At 43.5% G+C, this 12,927-nt stretch overlaps 1 protein-coding gene across 14 annotated transcripts in view; it reads left to right on the forward strand.

The window, feature by feature from the left end:
* atrnl1b (attractin-like 1b) overlaps positions 1 to 12,927 on the forward strand; it is a 1,064,590-nt gene that overhangs the window by 129,441 nt on the left and 922,222 nt on the right. For all 14 annotated transcript variants that reach the window (XM_072239605.1, XM_072239604.1, XM_072239606.1 and 11 more), the window contains exon 5: positions 12,123 to 12,328. In XM_072239605.1, coding sequence (XP_072095706.1) covers positions 12,123 to 12,328 — 206 coding nt within the window. The remainder of the gene's footprint in view (positions 1 to 12,122; positions 12,329 to 12,927) is intronic.

Here is a 12,927-nt window from a genome sequence, read left to right on the forward strand (position 1 = left end):
CAGTGTTGGTCCCCTAATCTGAGGAAAGACATCCTTGCCATAGAGGGAGTACAAAGAAGGTTCACCAGATTGATTCCTGGGATGGGATGGCAGGACTTTCATATGATGAAAGACTGGATCGACTAGGCTTATTCTCTCTGGAATTTAGAAGATTGAGGGGGGATCTTATTGAAACGTATAAAATCCTAAAGGGATTGGACAGGCTAGATGTAGGAAGATAGTTCCCGATGTTGGGAAAGTCCAGAACGAGGGGTCACAGTTTGAGGATAAAGGGGAAACCTTTTAGGACCGAGGTGAGGAAAAACTTCTTCACACAGAGAGTGGTGAATCTGTGGAATTCTCTGCCACAGGAAACAGTTGAGGCCAGTTCATTGGCTATATTTAAGAGGGAGTTAGATATGGCCCTTGTGGCTAAAGGGATCAGGGGGTATGGAGAGAAGGCAGGTACAGGGTTCTGAGTTGGATGATCAGCCATGATCATACTGAATGGTGGTGCAGGCTCCAAGGGCCAGATAGCCTACTCCTGCATCTATTTTTTATTTTTCTATGTTTCAACCTTTCTCTGTAACTTAGGTGCTGAAACCCAGTTAACATTCTAATAAATCTCCTCTGTACTCACTCTATTTTGTTGACATCTTTCCTATAATTTGGTGACCAGAACTGTACACAATACTCCGAATTTGGCCTCACCAATGCCATGTACAATTTCAACATTACACTCCCAACTTCTATACTCAATGCTCTGATTAATAAAGGCCAGCATACCAAAAGCTTTCTTCAGCACCCTATCCACATGAGATTCCACCTTCAGGGAACTATGCACCATTATTCCTAGATCCCTCTGTTCTACTGCATTCTTCAATGCCCTACCACTTACCATGTGTGTCCTATTTTGATTAGTCCTACCAAAATGTAGCACCTCACACTTATCAGCATTAAATTCCATCTGCCATCTTTCAGCCCCACTCTTCTAACTAGCCTAAATCTCTCTGCAAACATTGAAAACCTACTTCATTATCCACAATGCCACCTATCTTAGTATCACCTGCATACTTACTCATCCAATACCCAGTACAGATCCTTGAGGCACACCACTAGTCACCGGCCTCCAACCTGACAAACAGTTATCCACCACTACTCTCTGGCATCTCCTATCCAGCCACTGTTGAATCCATTTTACTACTACAATATTAATACCTAATGATTGAACATTCCTAACTAACCTTCCGTGTGGAACCTTGTCAAAGGCCGTACTGAAGTCCATATAGACAATATCCATCGCTTTACCCTCGTCCATTTTCCTAGTAACCTCTTCAAAAATTCAATAAGATTTGTCAAACATGACCTCCCACGCACAAATTCATGTTGACTGTTCCTAATCAGACCCTGTCCATCCAGATAATTATATATACCATCTCTAAGAATACTTTCCATTAATTTACCCACCACTGTCGTCAAACTTACAGGCTGATAATTGCTAGGTTTACTCTTGGAACCCTTTTTAAACCATGGAACCACATGAGCAGTACGCCAATCCTCTGGCACCATCCCCGTTTCTAATGACATTTGAAATATTTCTGTCAGAGCCCCTGCTATTTCAACACTAACTTCCCTCAAGGTCCCAGGGAATATCCTGTCAGGACCCGGAAACTTACCCATTTTTATATTCCTTAAAAGCACCAGTACTTCCTCTTCTTTAATCATCATAGTTTCCATAACTACCCTACTTGTTTCCCTTACCTTACACAATTCAATATCCTTCTCAGTGAATACCGAAAAAAAGAAATTGTTCAAAATATCCCCCATCTCTTTTGGTTCCGCACATAGCCATCCACTCTGATTCTCTAAGGGACCAATTTTATACCTCACTATCCTTTTGCTATTAATATAACCGTAGAAACTCCTTGGGATTTATTTTCACCTTCCTTGCCAAAGCAAACTCATATCTTCTTTTAGCTTTTCTAATTACTTTCTTAAGATTCTTTTTACATTCTTTATATTCCTCGAGCACCTCATGTACTCCAAGCTGCTTATATTTATTGTAGATCTCTCTCTTTTTCCGAGCCAAGTTTCCAATATCCCTTGAAAACCATGGCTCTCTCAAACTTTTAACCATTCCTTTCAACCTAACAGGAACATAACGATTCTGTACCCTCAAAATTTCACCTTTAAATGACCTCTATTTCTCTGTTACATCCTCCCCATAAAACAAATTGTCCCAATCCACTCCTTCTAAATCCTTTCGCATCTCCTCAAAGTTAGCCTCTCTCCAGTCAATAATCTCAACCCTGGGTCCAGTCCTACCCTTCTCCATAATTGTACTGAAACTAATGGCATTGTGATCACTGGACCCGAAGTGCTCCCCAACACATACCTCCGTCACCTGACTTGTCTCATTCCCTAACAGGAGATCCAACACTGCCCCTTCTCTAGTTCATACCTCTATGTATTGCTGCAAAAAATTATCCTGCACACATTTTACAAACTCCAAACCACCCAGCCCTTTTACAGAATCAGCTTCCCAGTCTATGTGTGGAAAATTATAATCTCCCACAATGACAACCTTGTGCTTACTACAAATATCTGCTATCTCCTTACAAATTTGCTCCTCCAATTCTTGCTCCCCATTAGGTGGTGTATAATACACCCCTATAAGCGTTACTACACTTTTCCCATTCCTCAAATCCACCCAAATAGCCTCCCTAGATGAGCCCTCTAATCTATCCTGCCAAAGCACCGCTGTAATATTTTCTAACAAGTAATGCAACACCTCCCCCTCTTATCTCTCTGATTCTATCACACCTGAAGCATGAAACATCCTTGTCATGCTGGAATGCATAATTCAAAATCAGAATCAGGTTTAAAATCACTAGTGCATATCGTGAAATTTGTTGTTATGTGGCAGCAGTACATTGCAACACATAATAAAAACTGTAAATTACAAAAAGAAATGTATGTATTAATAAGTTAAATAAGTAGTGTAAAAAGAGAAGAAAGAAGTAGTGAGGTAGTGTTCATGGGTTTAATTTCCATTCAGAATTCTAATGACAGAGGGGAAGACATTGTTCCTGAGTCATTGAGTTTGTGTCTTCAGGCTCCTGTAACCCCTCCATGATGGTAGTAATGAGACGAGGACATGTTCTGGATGATGGGGTTCCTTATTGATGGATGCTTTCATTTTGAGACATTGCTCCTTCAAAATGACCTGGATGCTGGGGAGGTTACTGTCCCTGACAGAGCTGACTGAGTTCACAACTTCCTTCAGCTTATTTTGAACCTGTGTAGTGACCCCCCCCCCACCCCATACCAGATGGTTATAATGCTCTCCATGGTACATCTGTAGAAATTTGCAAGTGTCATCATTTTGACATACCATATCTCCTCAAACTCCTGATGAAATGTAGCTGCTGTCGTGCTTTCTTTGTAACTGCATCGATATGTTGGGCCCAGGATAGATCCTCAGAGATGTTGACATCCAGGAGCTTGAAATTGCTCACTTCTTTCACTTCTGATCCCTCGATGAGGACTGGTATGTGTTCCCTCAACTTACTCTTTTTAGTATGGAGAATTTTATTGCAAAGAAGTCAACTTTAAAGCAAAGACCTAATTTGACATAGGTACATGTAATATTTATGGAAGGCAGTTGTTCAATTCAGTTAGGGGACAATTCAAATGCTGATCAAAATATTGAGGTCTGCTGTTTTCAAACTGTCGTGAAAGTTGGAATGTGCATTTGCATGAGAAATCCTCTTAAATTCAATGGCCTTCCATGCCAATAATGGAAGTTAATTTCCAGTGCTGATGAGCTTGGCAGAAAGTCCCATAACCACAATACAGTTGTTGATAAATGTCTCATTATTATATTTGATTCATCTTTGGACAGATTGAACATGGTGTAATGCTTATTCAATTTTAAAAGTTTTATTTGATGTGAATCAGAATGTTATGGACTTGATTCCATTCCAGAAGTCACCACAAAATATACCTTTCACTTTAGTGCTGTAGTGAGGTAACAATAACTGCAGATTATCTTGTCATTGTTTCATGATTAGTTTATCAGGCTGTGGGTTGAAGTTCTAATCTAACCGCTTCTGCATAATATCCAGCCTGACCCTTCAAACATACCATTGAATGTATTCTTTAATTCTCGATTAAAGGTGCCATTTTTCAGATGACCATTTTGATGATAATTGTTGGTTGGGGCTAAAAGTTCACTTTTCCTTAGTTTGGTGTAATTTATTTCTTTTAAAAGCCAATTTGAGGAGACATAGTGGACCTAATTTTGATGTTTCATCTGAAAAATGGCATCTTTAATAGATATTTTACTGTACATTATAACTTCACCCAACAATCTTATAACCTGGGTCAGAGTACAACCAGCTGGATGATGGTGTTTGACTATTAAAAGATCACCATTTCTACAAACTACGTAGTTCATACAGTTCATTGCACATGAAATAACAACACCATGGGGCACCCAGGCAACTTTTGCTCTGAAATATTACTATTGCTCAAATTGCTTTCATGAATTACAGAATCTCAGATTCACTAAGATGCCACAATATTTATTTTTAATAAAATATAATGGAGAAAAATTCCAGGGCTTAGTGAAAGCAAAAATGTTGTCCTTAAGTAAACTTTATCTTAAAGCTTGGTATCATTCTCAATTAAATATTTTCTGTTGTTAGTTGCACGCAATCATCTTTGGAGAGTAGAATATTTTTTATGCAACATTGTCTTAAACCAGCTATGCATGTAACAGGTTGGAAGCTGTTTCTTTCTGCTGCAGTCCTCTCGAGGCTATTTTGGATTGAAATATTGGCAATGTGACAACTGATGCAAGGACTGTGAAACTCAGAATTTCTGAGAAGATGGAATTTTTTCATTGTTGGCATCCGTGAATTAAAATCTGTTTTACTTTTTTTTTGTAATTCAAATTTTTATTAATATTTATTCTTATTTTACAAAGCAGCACAGCATATCATAGAGCAGATAGAGTACAGCATATTTACACAGCCATCCGATGACAGGAAAACAGGTAAAACTTAGGAACAGAAAGAAGTTCTAATTTAAGTTTAAACTAACATACAACCAAAATTGATCCCACACGTCCTGCACTTTTCCCTCACTGTTAATTCTTCCCAACACGTGTTCATATGATGAAATCTTAATCATTTCCTCAGTCCATTCCTTCACAGTGGGACATCTGGGTTTTTTCCAGTTTTGCAATATAATTCTTGCAGCTGTGATGAGACCCACCTTTAAAATAGTGAACTTGTCATTGTTTTCATTAGGTATCATTTTCCTGTCAACTAGGAGACAAAGCCGTGGGCACAAGGGCAGTGTGGAACCCGACCAACTCCCCAACAAATCAAGAACTTTACACCAAAATGGACCAACCATGGAACACTCCCAAATCATGTGAAAATATGTACCCACCTCATTTTCACATTTTCAGCATATATTATTATCAACAATCCCCATTTTTTAGAGTCTAGTTGGTGTCCAATAATATCTTTGTACTATCTTATTTTGAATAAGTTTCTCTCTTGCTTCTCTAATATGTCTACCCACATTTGTACATCTGTTTTTCTCAATTATCTTGTAATTTGAGAAGCTCAGAATGAACTGTTTACGACCTTGGTTTCTCATGTGCAGCCCTTTCTTCTTTCGTTTCTTAATATAAAATGATTTACTTACTTACTTACTGAAGCCTATCATGTCTACTGAGGCATACAGTGGTGCTACAATTTTGCGAACCCTTTAGAATTTTCTTTGTTTCTGCATAAATATGACTTAAAATGTGATCCGATCTTCATGTAAGTCCTAAAACTAGATAAAAAGAACCCAATTAAATAAATAACACAAAAATTTTACTTGGTCATTTATTTATTGAGAAAAGTTATCTAATACTACATGTATTTGTTAGAAAATGACCCAAAACACACCGGTCAGTCTTGAAAAGAATGGTGAAAGTAGAAGAAATTTCACTTTTTGGAATGGCCGAGTCACAGTCCTGACCTTAATCCAATAGAAATGTCATGGAGGGACCTGATACAAGCAGCTCATGCAAGGAAGCCCACCAGAGTTGAAGCATTCCTCCAAGCCGATGTGCAGGACTGATCAACGGTGACCGGAAATATTTGGTTGAAGTTATTGCTGTGCAAGGGAGTTTGGTCATGCCCTTTACTGAAAGCAAAGGTTCACATACTTCTTCCAACAGATACATGTAATCAGAGGCTCCATCTTCCTCTCACCCCAACCATCCCCTCTCCACTGACACCCCCAGCCTCCCCCCTCCTGCCTCTGATCCCAGCTCTCAAGATTCCAGCCTTGAACTCCAGGCCGGGTCTTTATGTGCTGCTATTGTGACTCCCGTCTCCCCTTCCCCCAGCAATACTCTGCAATCCCGTCTCCCTCAGATCCCACCGTCAGCTCCTGGGCCCTCAGAGGCTCCATCTTCCTCTCACCCCAACCCTCCCCTCTCCACTGACACCCCCAACCTCCCCCCTCCCGCCTCTGATCCCAGCTCTCATCCGTGCTGGGTCTTTACCATCCCCTCCGACCTTCAACTGTCGGAGGCAGAACGCTCTGTCCTCAGTAAGGGCCTCACCTTTGTCCCCCTTCGCCCACACCTCAGCGAGTCCCGTGTTCACCATGATGCGGAACTTTTCTTCCGCTGTCTCCGTCTCCGAGCCTACTTCTTCGGCAAGGACCCTTCCACCCCCACCGATGACTCCTTCTCCCGTCTTCAACCCTCCTGTTCTTCATGGACACCCCGCTCTGGTCTTCTGCCTGCTCTGGATCTCTTTATCACTAACTGCCGACAGGACATCAATCGTCTCGACTTCACCGCACCTTGTCCCCATTCCAACCTCACTCCTTCGGAACGCTCTGCTCTCCACTCCCCCCGCACTAATCCTAACTTTATTATTAAACCCGTCGATAAGGGGGGTGCTGTTGTAGTCTGGCGTACTGACCTCTACCTTGCTGAGGCACAGCGACAACTCACGGATACCTCCTCTTATTTACCCCTCGATCGCGACCCCACTAAGGAGCACCAAGCCATTGTCTCCCACACCATCACCGACTTTATCCGCTCAGGGGATCTCCCATCCACTGCTACCAACCTTATAGTTCCCACACCTTGCACTTCCCGTTTCTACCTCCTACCCAAGATCCACAAACGTGCCTCTCCTGGCCGACCTATTGTCTCAGCTTGCTCCTGCCCCACCAAACTCGTTTCTGCATACCTCGACATGGTTTTATCCCCCCTTGTTCAATCCCTTCCGACCTATGTTCGTGACACTTCTCACGCTCTTAAACTTTTCAATGATTTTAAGTTCCCTGGCCCCCACCGCTTTATTTTCACCATGGATGTCCAGTCCCTATATACTTCCATCCCCCATCAGGAAGGTCTCAAAGCTCTCCGCCTCTTTTTGGATTCCAGACCTAATCAGTTCCCCTCTACCACCACTCTGCTCCGTCTAGCGGAATTAGTCCTTACTCTTAATAATTTCTCCTTTGGCTCCTCCCACTTCCTTCAAACTAAAGGTGTAGCTATGGGCGCCCGTATAGGTCCTAGCTATGCCTGCCTTTTTGTTGGGTTTGTGGAACCATCTATGTTCAGTGCCTATTCTGGTATCTGTCCCCCACTTTTCCTTCGCTACATCAACGACTGCATTGGTGCTGCTTCCTGCACGCATGCAGAACTCGTTGACTTTATTAACTTTGCCTCCAACTTTCACCCTGCCCTCAAGTTTACCTGGTCCATTTCCGACACCTTCCTCCCCTTTCTAGATCTTTCTGTCTCTGTCTCTGGAGACAGCTTATCCACTGATGTCTACTATAAGCCTACTGACTCTCACAGCTATCTGGACTATTCCTCTTCTCACCCTGTCTCTTGCAAAAACGCCATCCCCTTCTCGCAATTCCTCCGTCTCCGCTGCATCTGCTCTCAGGATGAGGCTTTTCATTCTAGGACGAGGGAGATGTCTTCCTTTTTTAAAGAGAGGGGCTTCCCTTCCTCCACTATCAGCTCTGCTCTTAAACGCATCTCCCCCATTTCACGTACATCTGCTCTCACTCCATCCTCCCGCCACCCCACTAGGAATAGGGTTCCCCTGGTCCTCACCTACCACCCCACCAGCCTCCGGGTCCAACATATTATTCTCCGTAACTTCCGCCACCTCCAACGGGATCCCACCACTAAGCACATTTTTCCCTCCCCCCCCCCCTGCATTCCGCAGGGATCGCTCCCTACGCAACTCCCTTGTCCATTCGTTCCCCCCCATCCCTCCCCACTGATCTCCCTCCTGGCACTTAGCCGTGTAAGCGGAACAAGTGCTACACATGCCCTTACACTTCCTCCCTTACCACCATTCAGGGCCCCAAACAGTCCTTCCAGGTGAGGCAACACTTCACCTGTGAGTCGACTGGGATGATATACTGTGTCCGGTGCTCCCGATGTGGCCTCTTATATATTGGCGAGACCCGACGCAGACTGGGAGACCGCTTTGCTGAACATCTATGCTCTGTCCGCCAGAGAAAGCAGGATCTCCCAGTGGCCACACATTTTAATTCCACATCCCATTCCCGTTCTGACATGTCTATCCACGGCCTCCTCTACTGTAAAGATGAAGCCACACTCAGGTTGGAGGAACAACACCTTATATTCCATCTGGGTAGCCTCCAACCTGATGGCATGAACATCGACTTCTCTAACTTCCGCTGATGCCCCACCTCCCCCTCGTACCCCATCTGTTACTTATTTTTATACACACATTCTTTCTCTCACTCTCCTTTTTCTCCCTCTGTCCCTCTGAATATACCCCTTGCCCATCCTCTGGTTTCCCCCCTCCCCTCCTCGTCTTTCTTCCCAGACCTCCTGTCCCATGATCCTCTTGTATCCCTTTTGCCAATCACCTGTCCAGCTCTTGGCTCCATCCCTCCCCCTCCTGTCTTCTCCTATCATTTTGGATCTCCCCCTCCCCCTCCAACTTTCAAATCCCTTACTCACTCTTCCTTCAGTTAGTCCTGACGAAGGGTCTCGGCCTGAAACGTCGACTGCACTGCTTCCTAGAGATGCTGTCTGGCCTGCTGCGTTCACCAGCAACTTTTATGTGTGTTGCTTGAATTTCCAGCATCTGCAGAATTCCTGTTGTTTACATGTAATGTTGGATCATTTTTCTCAATAAATAAATGAAAAAGTATAATATTTTCGTGTTTATTGTTTAATTGGGTTCTCTGTATTTAGTTTTAGGACTTGTGTGAATATCTGATCACATTTTAGGTCATAGTTTTTACAGAATAGGGTTGCCAGCCCTATGGCCTTTTGCAGCTGGATTTGGGGCTGTCCATGGCAGTTATAATACTGCTGTTTATCATTGAAAGGGACTATTTGTCTTTAATGTAGTTCCTGCAACGACACTATCATCCATTTTTTTGGGTTTGTTCTAGATTTTCATTATCGTTAATGACATTGAATGTTCTACTCGTGTATACAATATTCTTGTAAATACCAGCCATTATCATTATGTGCTGTGTCGTATGACATAAGTAATCTTGGTTCCATGATAAGATTGTTCTTGGCAAGTTTTTCTACAAAAGTGGTTTACCCTTGCCTCCTTCTGGGCAGTGTCTTTACAAGATGGGTGACCCCAGCCATTATCAATATGCTCCAGAGATTGTCTGCCTGGCATCAGTGGTTGCATAAGTAGGCCTTGTGATATGCACCAGTTGGTCATACGTCCATCCACCATCTGCTCCCATGGCTTCATGTGACCCTGAATGGAGTGGGGGGTAAGCAGGTGCTAGACCTTTGCCATTGGTGACCTGCAGGCTAGCGGAGGGACGGAACACCAAACATCTCCTTTGGTAGAGATGTATCTCCACCCTGCTAGCCTAAATACCAGTATTTCTATATAAAAATGAATAATCTGTGACTTTGACACATGATTGTGGAAATGCTGAAGATGTGATGACAAGCCATCTATCTTGTAGCAGAGACTATGATGAACAACAATGCACTTATTAGGATTCACAATATTTCAACTAGCAATCTGCTCAAGATCCTGTAAGTAGGTTAAACATAGTTAAGGCTGTGTGAGCCATTTGTTTGTATGGAGGCTTTATAGATCTGGGGAGGAAAGATGGGAATAAGCTCCATTTGTTAGCAGAAATCTTTGAAGAAGGAGTTGATGTTTGTGATAATAGAAGGATCAAGGTGTATAGAGAGAAAGCTGCAACAGGGTACTGAATTTTGATGATTAGACATTTTCAAATTGAATGGCAAAGTAGGCGTGAAGAATTGAATGGATTCCTTTGGCTCCTGATTTCCTCTATTTCAATAGTTATAGAGGTTTTAAGTAGTCTTAAATTTTAAATTCACAACACGCTGGAGGAACTCAGCAGGTCAGACAGCATCCGTGGAAATGATCAGTCAACGTTTCAGGCCGGAACCCTTCATCGGGACTGAAGAGGGAAGGGGCAGAGGCCCTGTAAAGAAGGTGGGGGGAAGGTGGGAAGGAGAAGGCTGGTAGGTGCCAGGTGAAAAACCAGTCAAGGGAAAAGTAAAGGGGTGAGGGAGGGGATAGGCAGGAAAGGTGAAGAAGGAATAGGGGAAAGCACAATGGGTAGTAGAAGGAGGTGGAACCATGAGGGGGGTGATAGGCAGCTGGGGGAGGGGGCAGAGTGAAACTGGGATGGGGGTAGGGAGGGGGAGGGGACTACCGGAAGTTGGAGAATTCAGTGTTCATACCAAGGGGCTGGAGGCATCCCAGCTGGTATATGAGGTGTTGCTCCTCCAGCCTGAGTTTAGCCTCATCATGGCTGTAGAGGAGGCCATGTATGGATATATCCGAATGGGAATGTGAAGCAGAGTTAAAGTGGGTGGCAACCAGGAGATCCTGTGTGTTGTGGCAGATGGAGCGGAGGTGCTCAACGAGGTGGTCCCCCAATCTGCGTCGGGTTTCACCGATGTAGAGGAGGCCGCACCAGGAGCACCGGATTCAATAGATGACCCCAACAGACTCACAAGTGAAGTGTTGCCTCACCTGGAAGGACTGTTTGGGGCCTTGAATGGTGGCAAGAGAGGAGGTGTAGGGACAGGTGTAGCACTTGCGCTTACAGGGATAAGTGCCAGGTGGGTGATCCATGGGGAGGGACGTGTGGGCCAGGGAGACGCGGAGGGAACGATTCCTGCGGAAAGCTGAGATGGGTAGAGAGGGAAAGATGTGCTTAGTGGTGGGGTCCTGTTGAAGGTAGCGGAAGTTGTGGAGGATAATGTGCTGGATCCGGAGGCTGGTGGGGTGGTAGGTGAGGACAAGGGGAACTCTGTCCCTGTTGTGGTGACAGGAGAATGGGGTGAGGGCCGAAGTGCGGGAAATGGAGGAGATGCGGGTAAGGGCATCATTGATGACAGCAGAAGGGAAACCACGATCCTTAAAGAAAGAGGACATTTGAAATGTCCTGGAACGGAAAGCCTCATCCTGGGAGCAGATGCGGTGGGGACGGAGGAACTGGGGATAGGGAATGGCATTTTTACATGTGGCAGGGTGGGAAGGTACTGTTCCTCTCATAACTACCTCGACTATACCGCGTCTCTGGAATAGTAAAAGGCAGTGGTCATGAGGCTCTGAGAGCAGGTCCTTTTCCTGCAAAGAGCTGAAGTCAGAATGTAACTCCAGGTCAGGGTCTTTAAAAGAATCCCCTGCACCCTAAGAAGGGAAAAAAAGAGATATCAAAGATAGAAATAGAGCTGTTTCCAAAGATGCTAGCAAAGGAGTTGCCATTTAGCGCTACCTTGACTTCATTGTTTAGACATACTAGCTGCAAGGTTTCAGGATGAATCTTCTGAGGTCTGTGATCCCTTGAGGCTCGCACTGAATTGTGGGAGAATTCTTGAAAGCAGAAGGCCAGCATGGTTGGTTGTCTATTCCCAAACCATATCATTTGGGAGCAAGGGCAGCTGATGGACTAAATCCAGTGCAATCAGATCCAAAGGATCTTTGCAGTGCTTCTCAGAAGTGCCATTATACTACAATGAGTGATGATAGTGGTTTGTATTTTGTTATACTGTTGTATAGTTTTTAGATTTTAAAAAATGTTTATTCTTTTTAAAGGATTAATTCCTGCCCAAACAATTGCTCAGGCCATGGCAAATGTGTTACTGGAAGTACTATTGGTCGGGTGTTTTGTGACTGTGATAAATATTGGAAGGGGGAAGCCTGTGACATTCCATATTGCAAGGACAACTGTGGGAGCCCAGATCACGGATACTGCGACTTAACTGGAGAAAAACTCTGTGTTTGTAATGATAGCTGGCAAGGTAAGTTATTTGATTTTATAACAATATTAATATAAAATGTGTGATCATGGGAACAGTATTGTTTGTTCTAAATCATAACACCTTTAATCTTTAAGTTTATTACAACTCTTCCAATTGCTTTATTGATAAATTGTTTATTATTCTCTCAAGTACTGAGATAACAGCAAAAAAAACTTTGTTTTGCATGCCATCCATACAGAGGATTTCAAAACATAAGTAGTACAAAGGGTAAGGCAATAACAGACTGCAGAATATAGTGTTTCAGGTAAAGAAATTGCATTGCAGGAAAGGAAATGAGATACAATGACACGAAGGGGTAGATAACAGTTCAACTTTACCGCACAAGATGTCCATTCAAGATTCTTATAACAGTAGTACAGAAATTGTCCTTGAGTCAGATGGTTGTGTTTTGTATTTTGTGCCCAATGGAAGGGGAGCGGGGGTGGTGGGGAAGAAGAGAGAACGACTGTGGTGTGAGGAGTCTTTGATTATCTTGACTCCTTTTCCAAGGCAACAGGAAGTGTAGATAGGGTCAATAGAGGCAAAGCTGGTTGGCAAAGTGGACTTAACTGTGTGTACTACTCATTGCAATTTCTTGT

The sequence above is a fragment of the Mobula birostris genome, chromosome 21 (genome assembly GCF_030028105.1).
Source record: "Mobula birostris isolate sMobBir1 chromosome 21, sMobBir1.hap1, whole genome shotgun sequence".
Classification (NCBI taxonomy): domain Eukaryota; kingdom Metazoa; phylum Chordata; class Chondrichthyes; order Myliobatiformes; family Myliobatidae; genus Mobula; species Mobula birostris.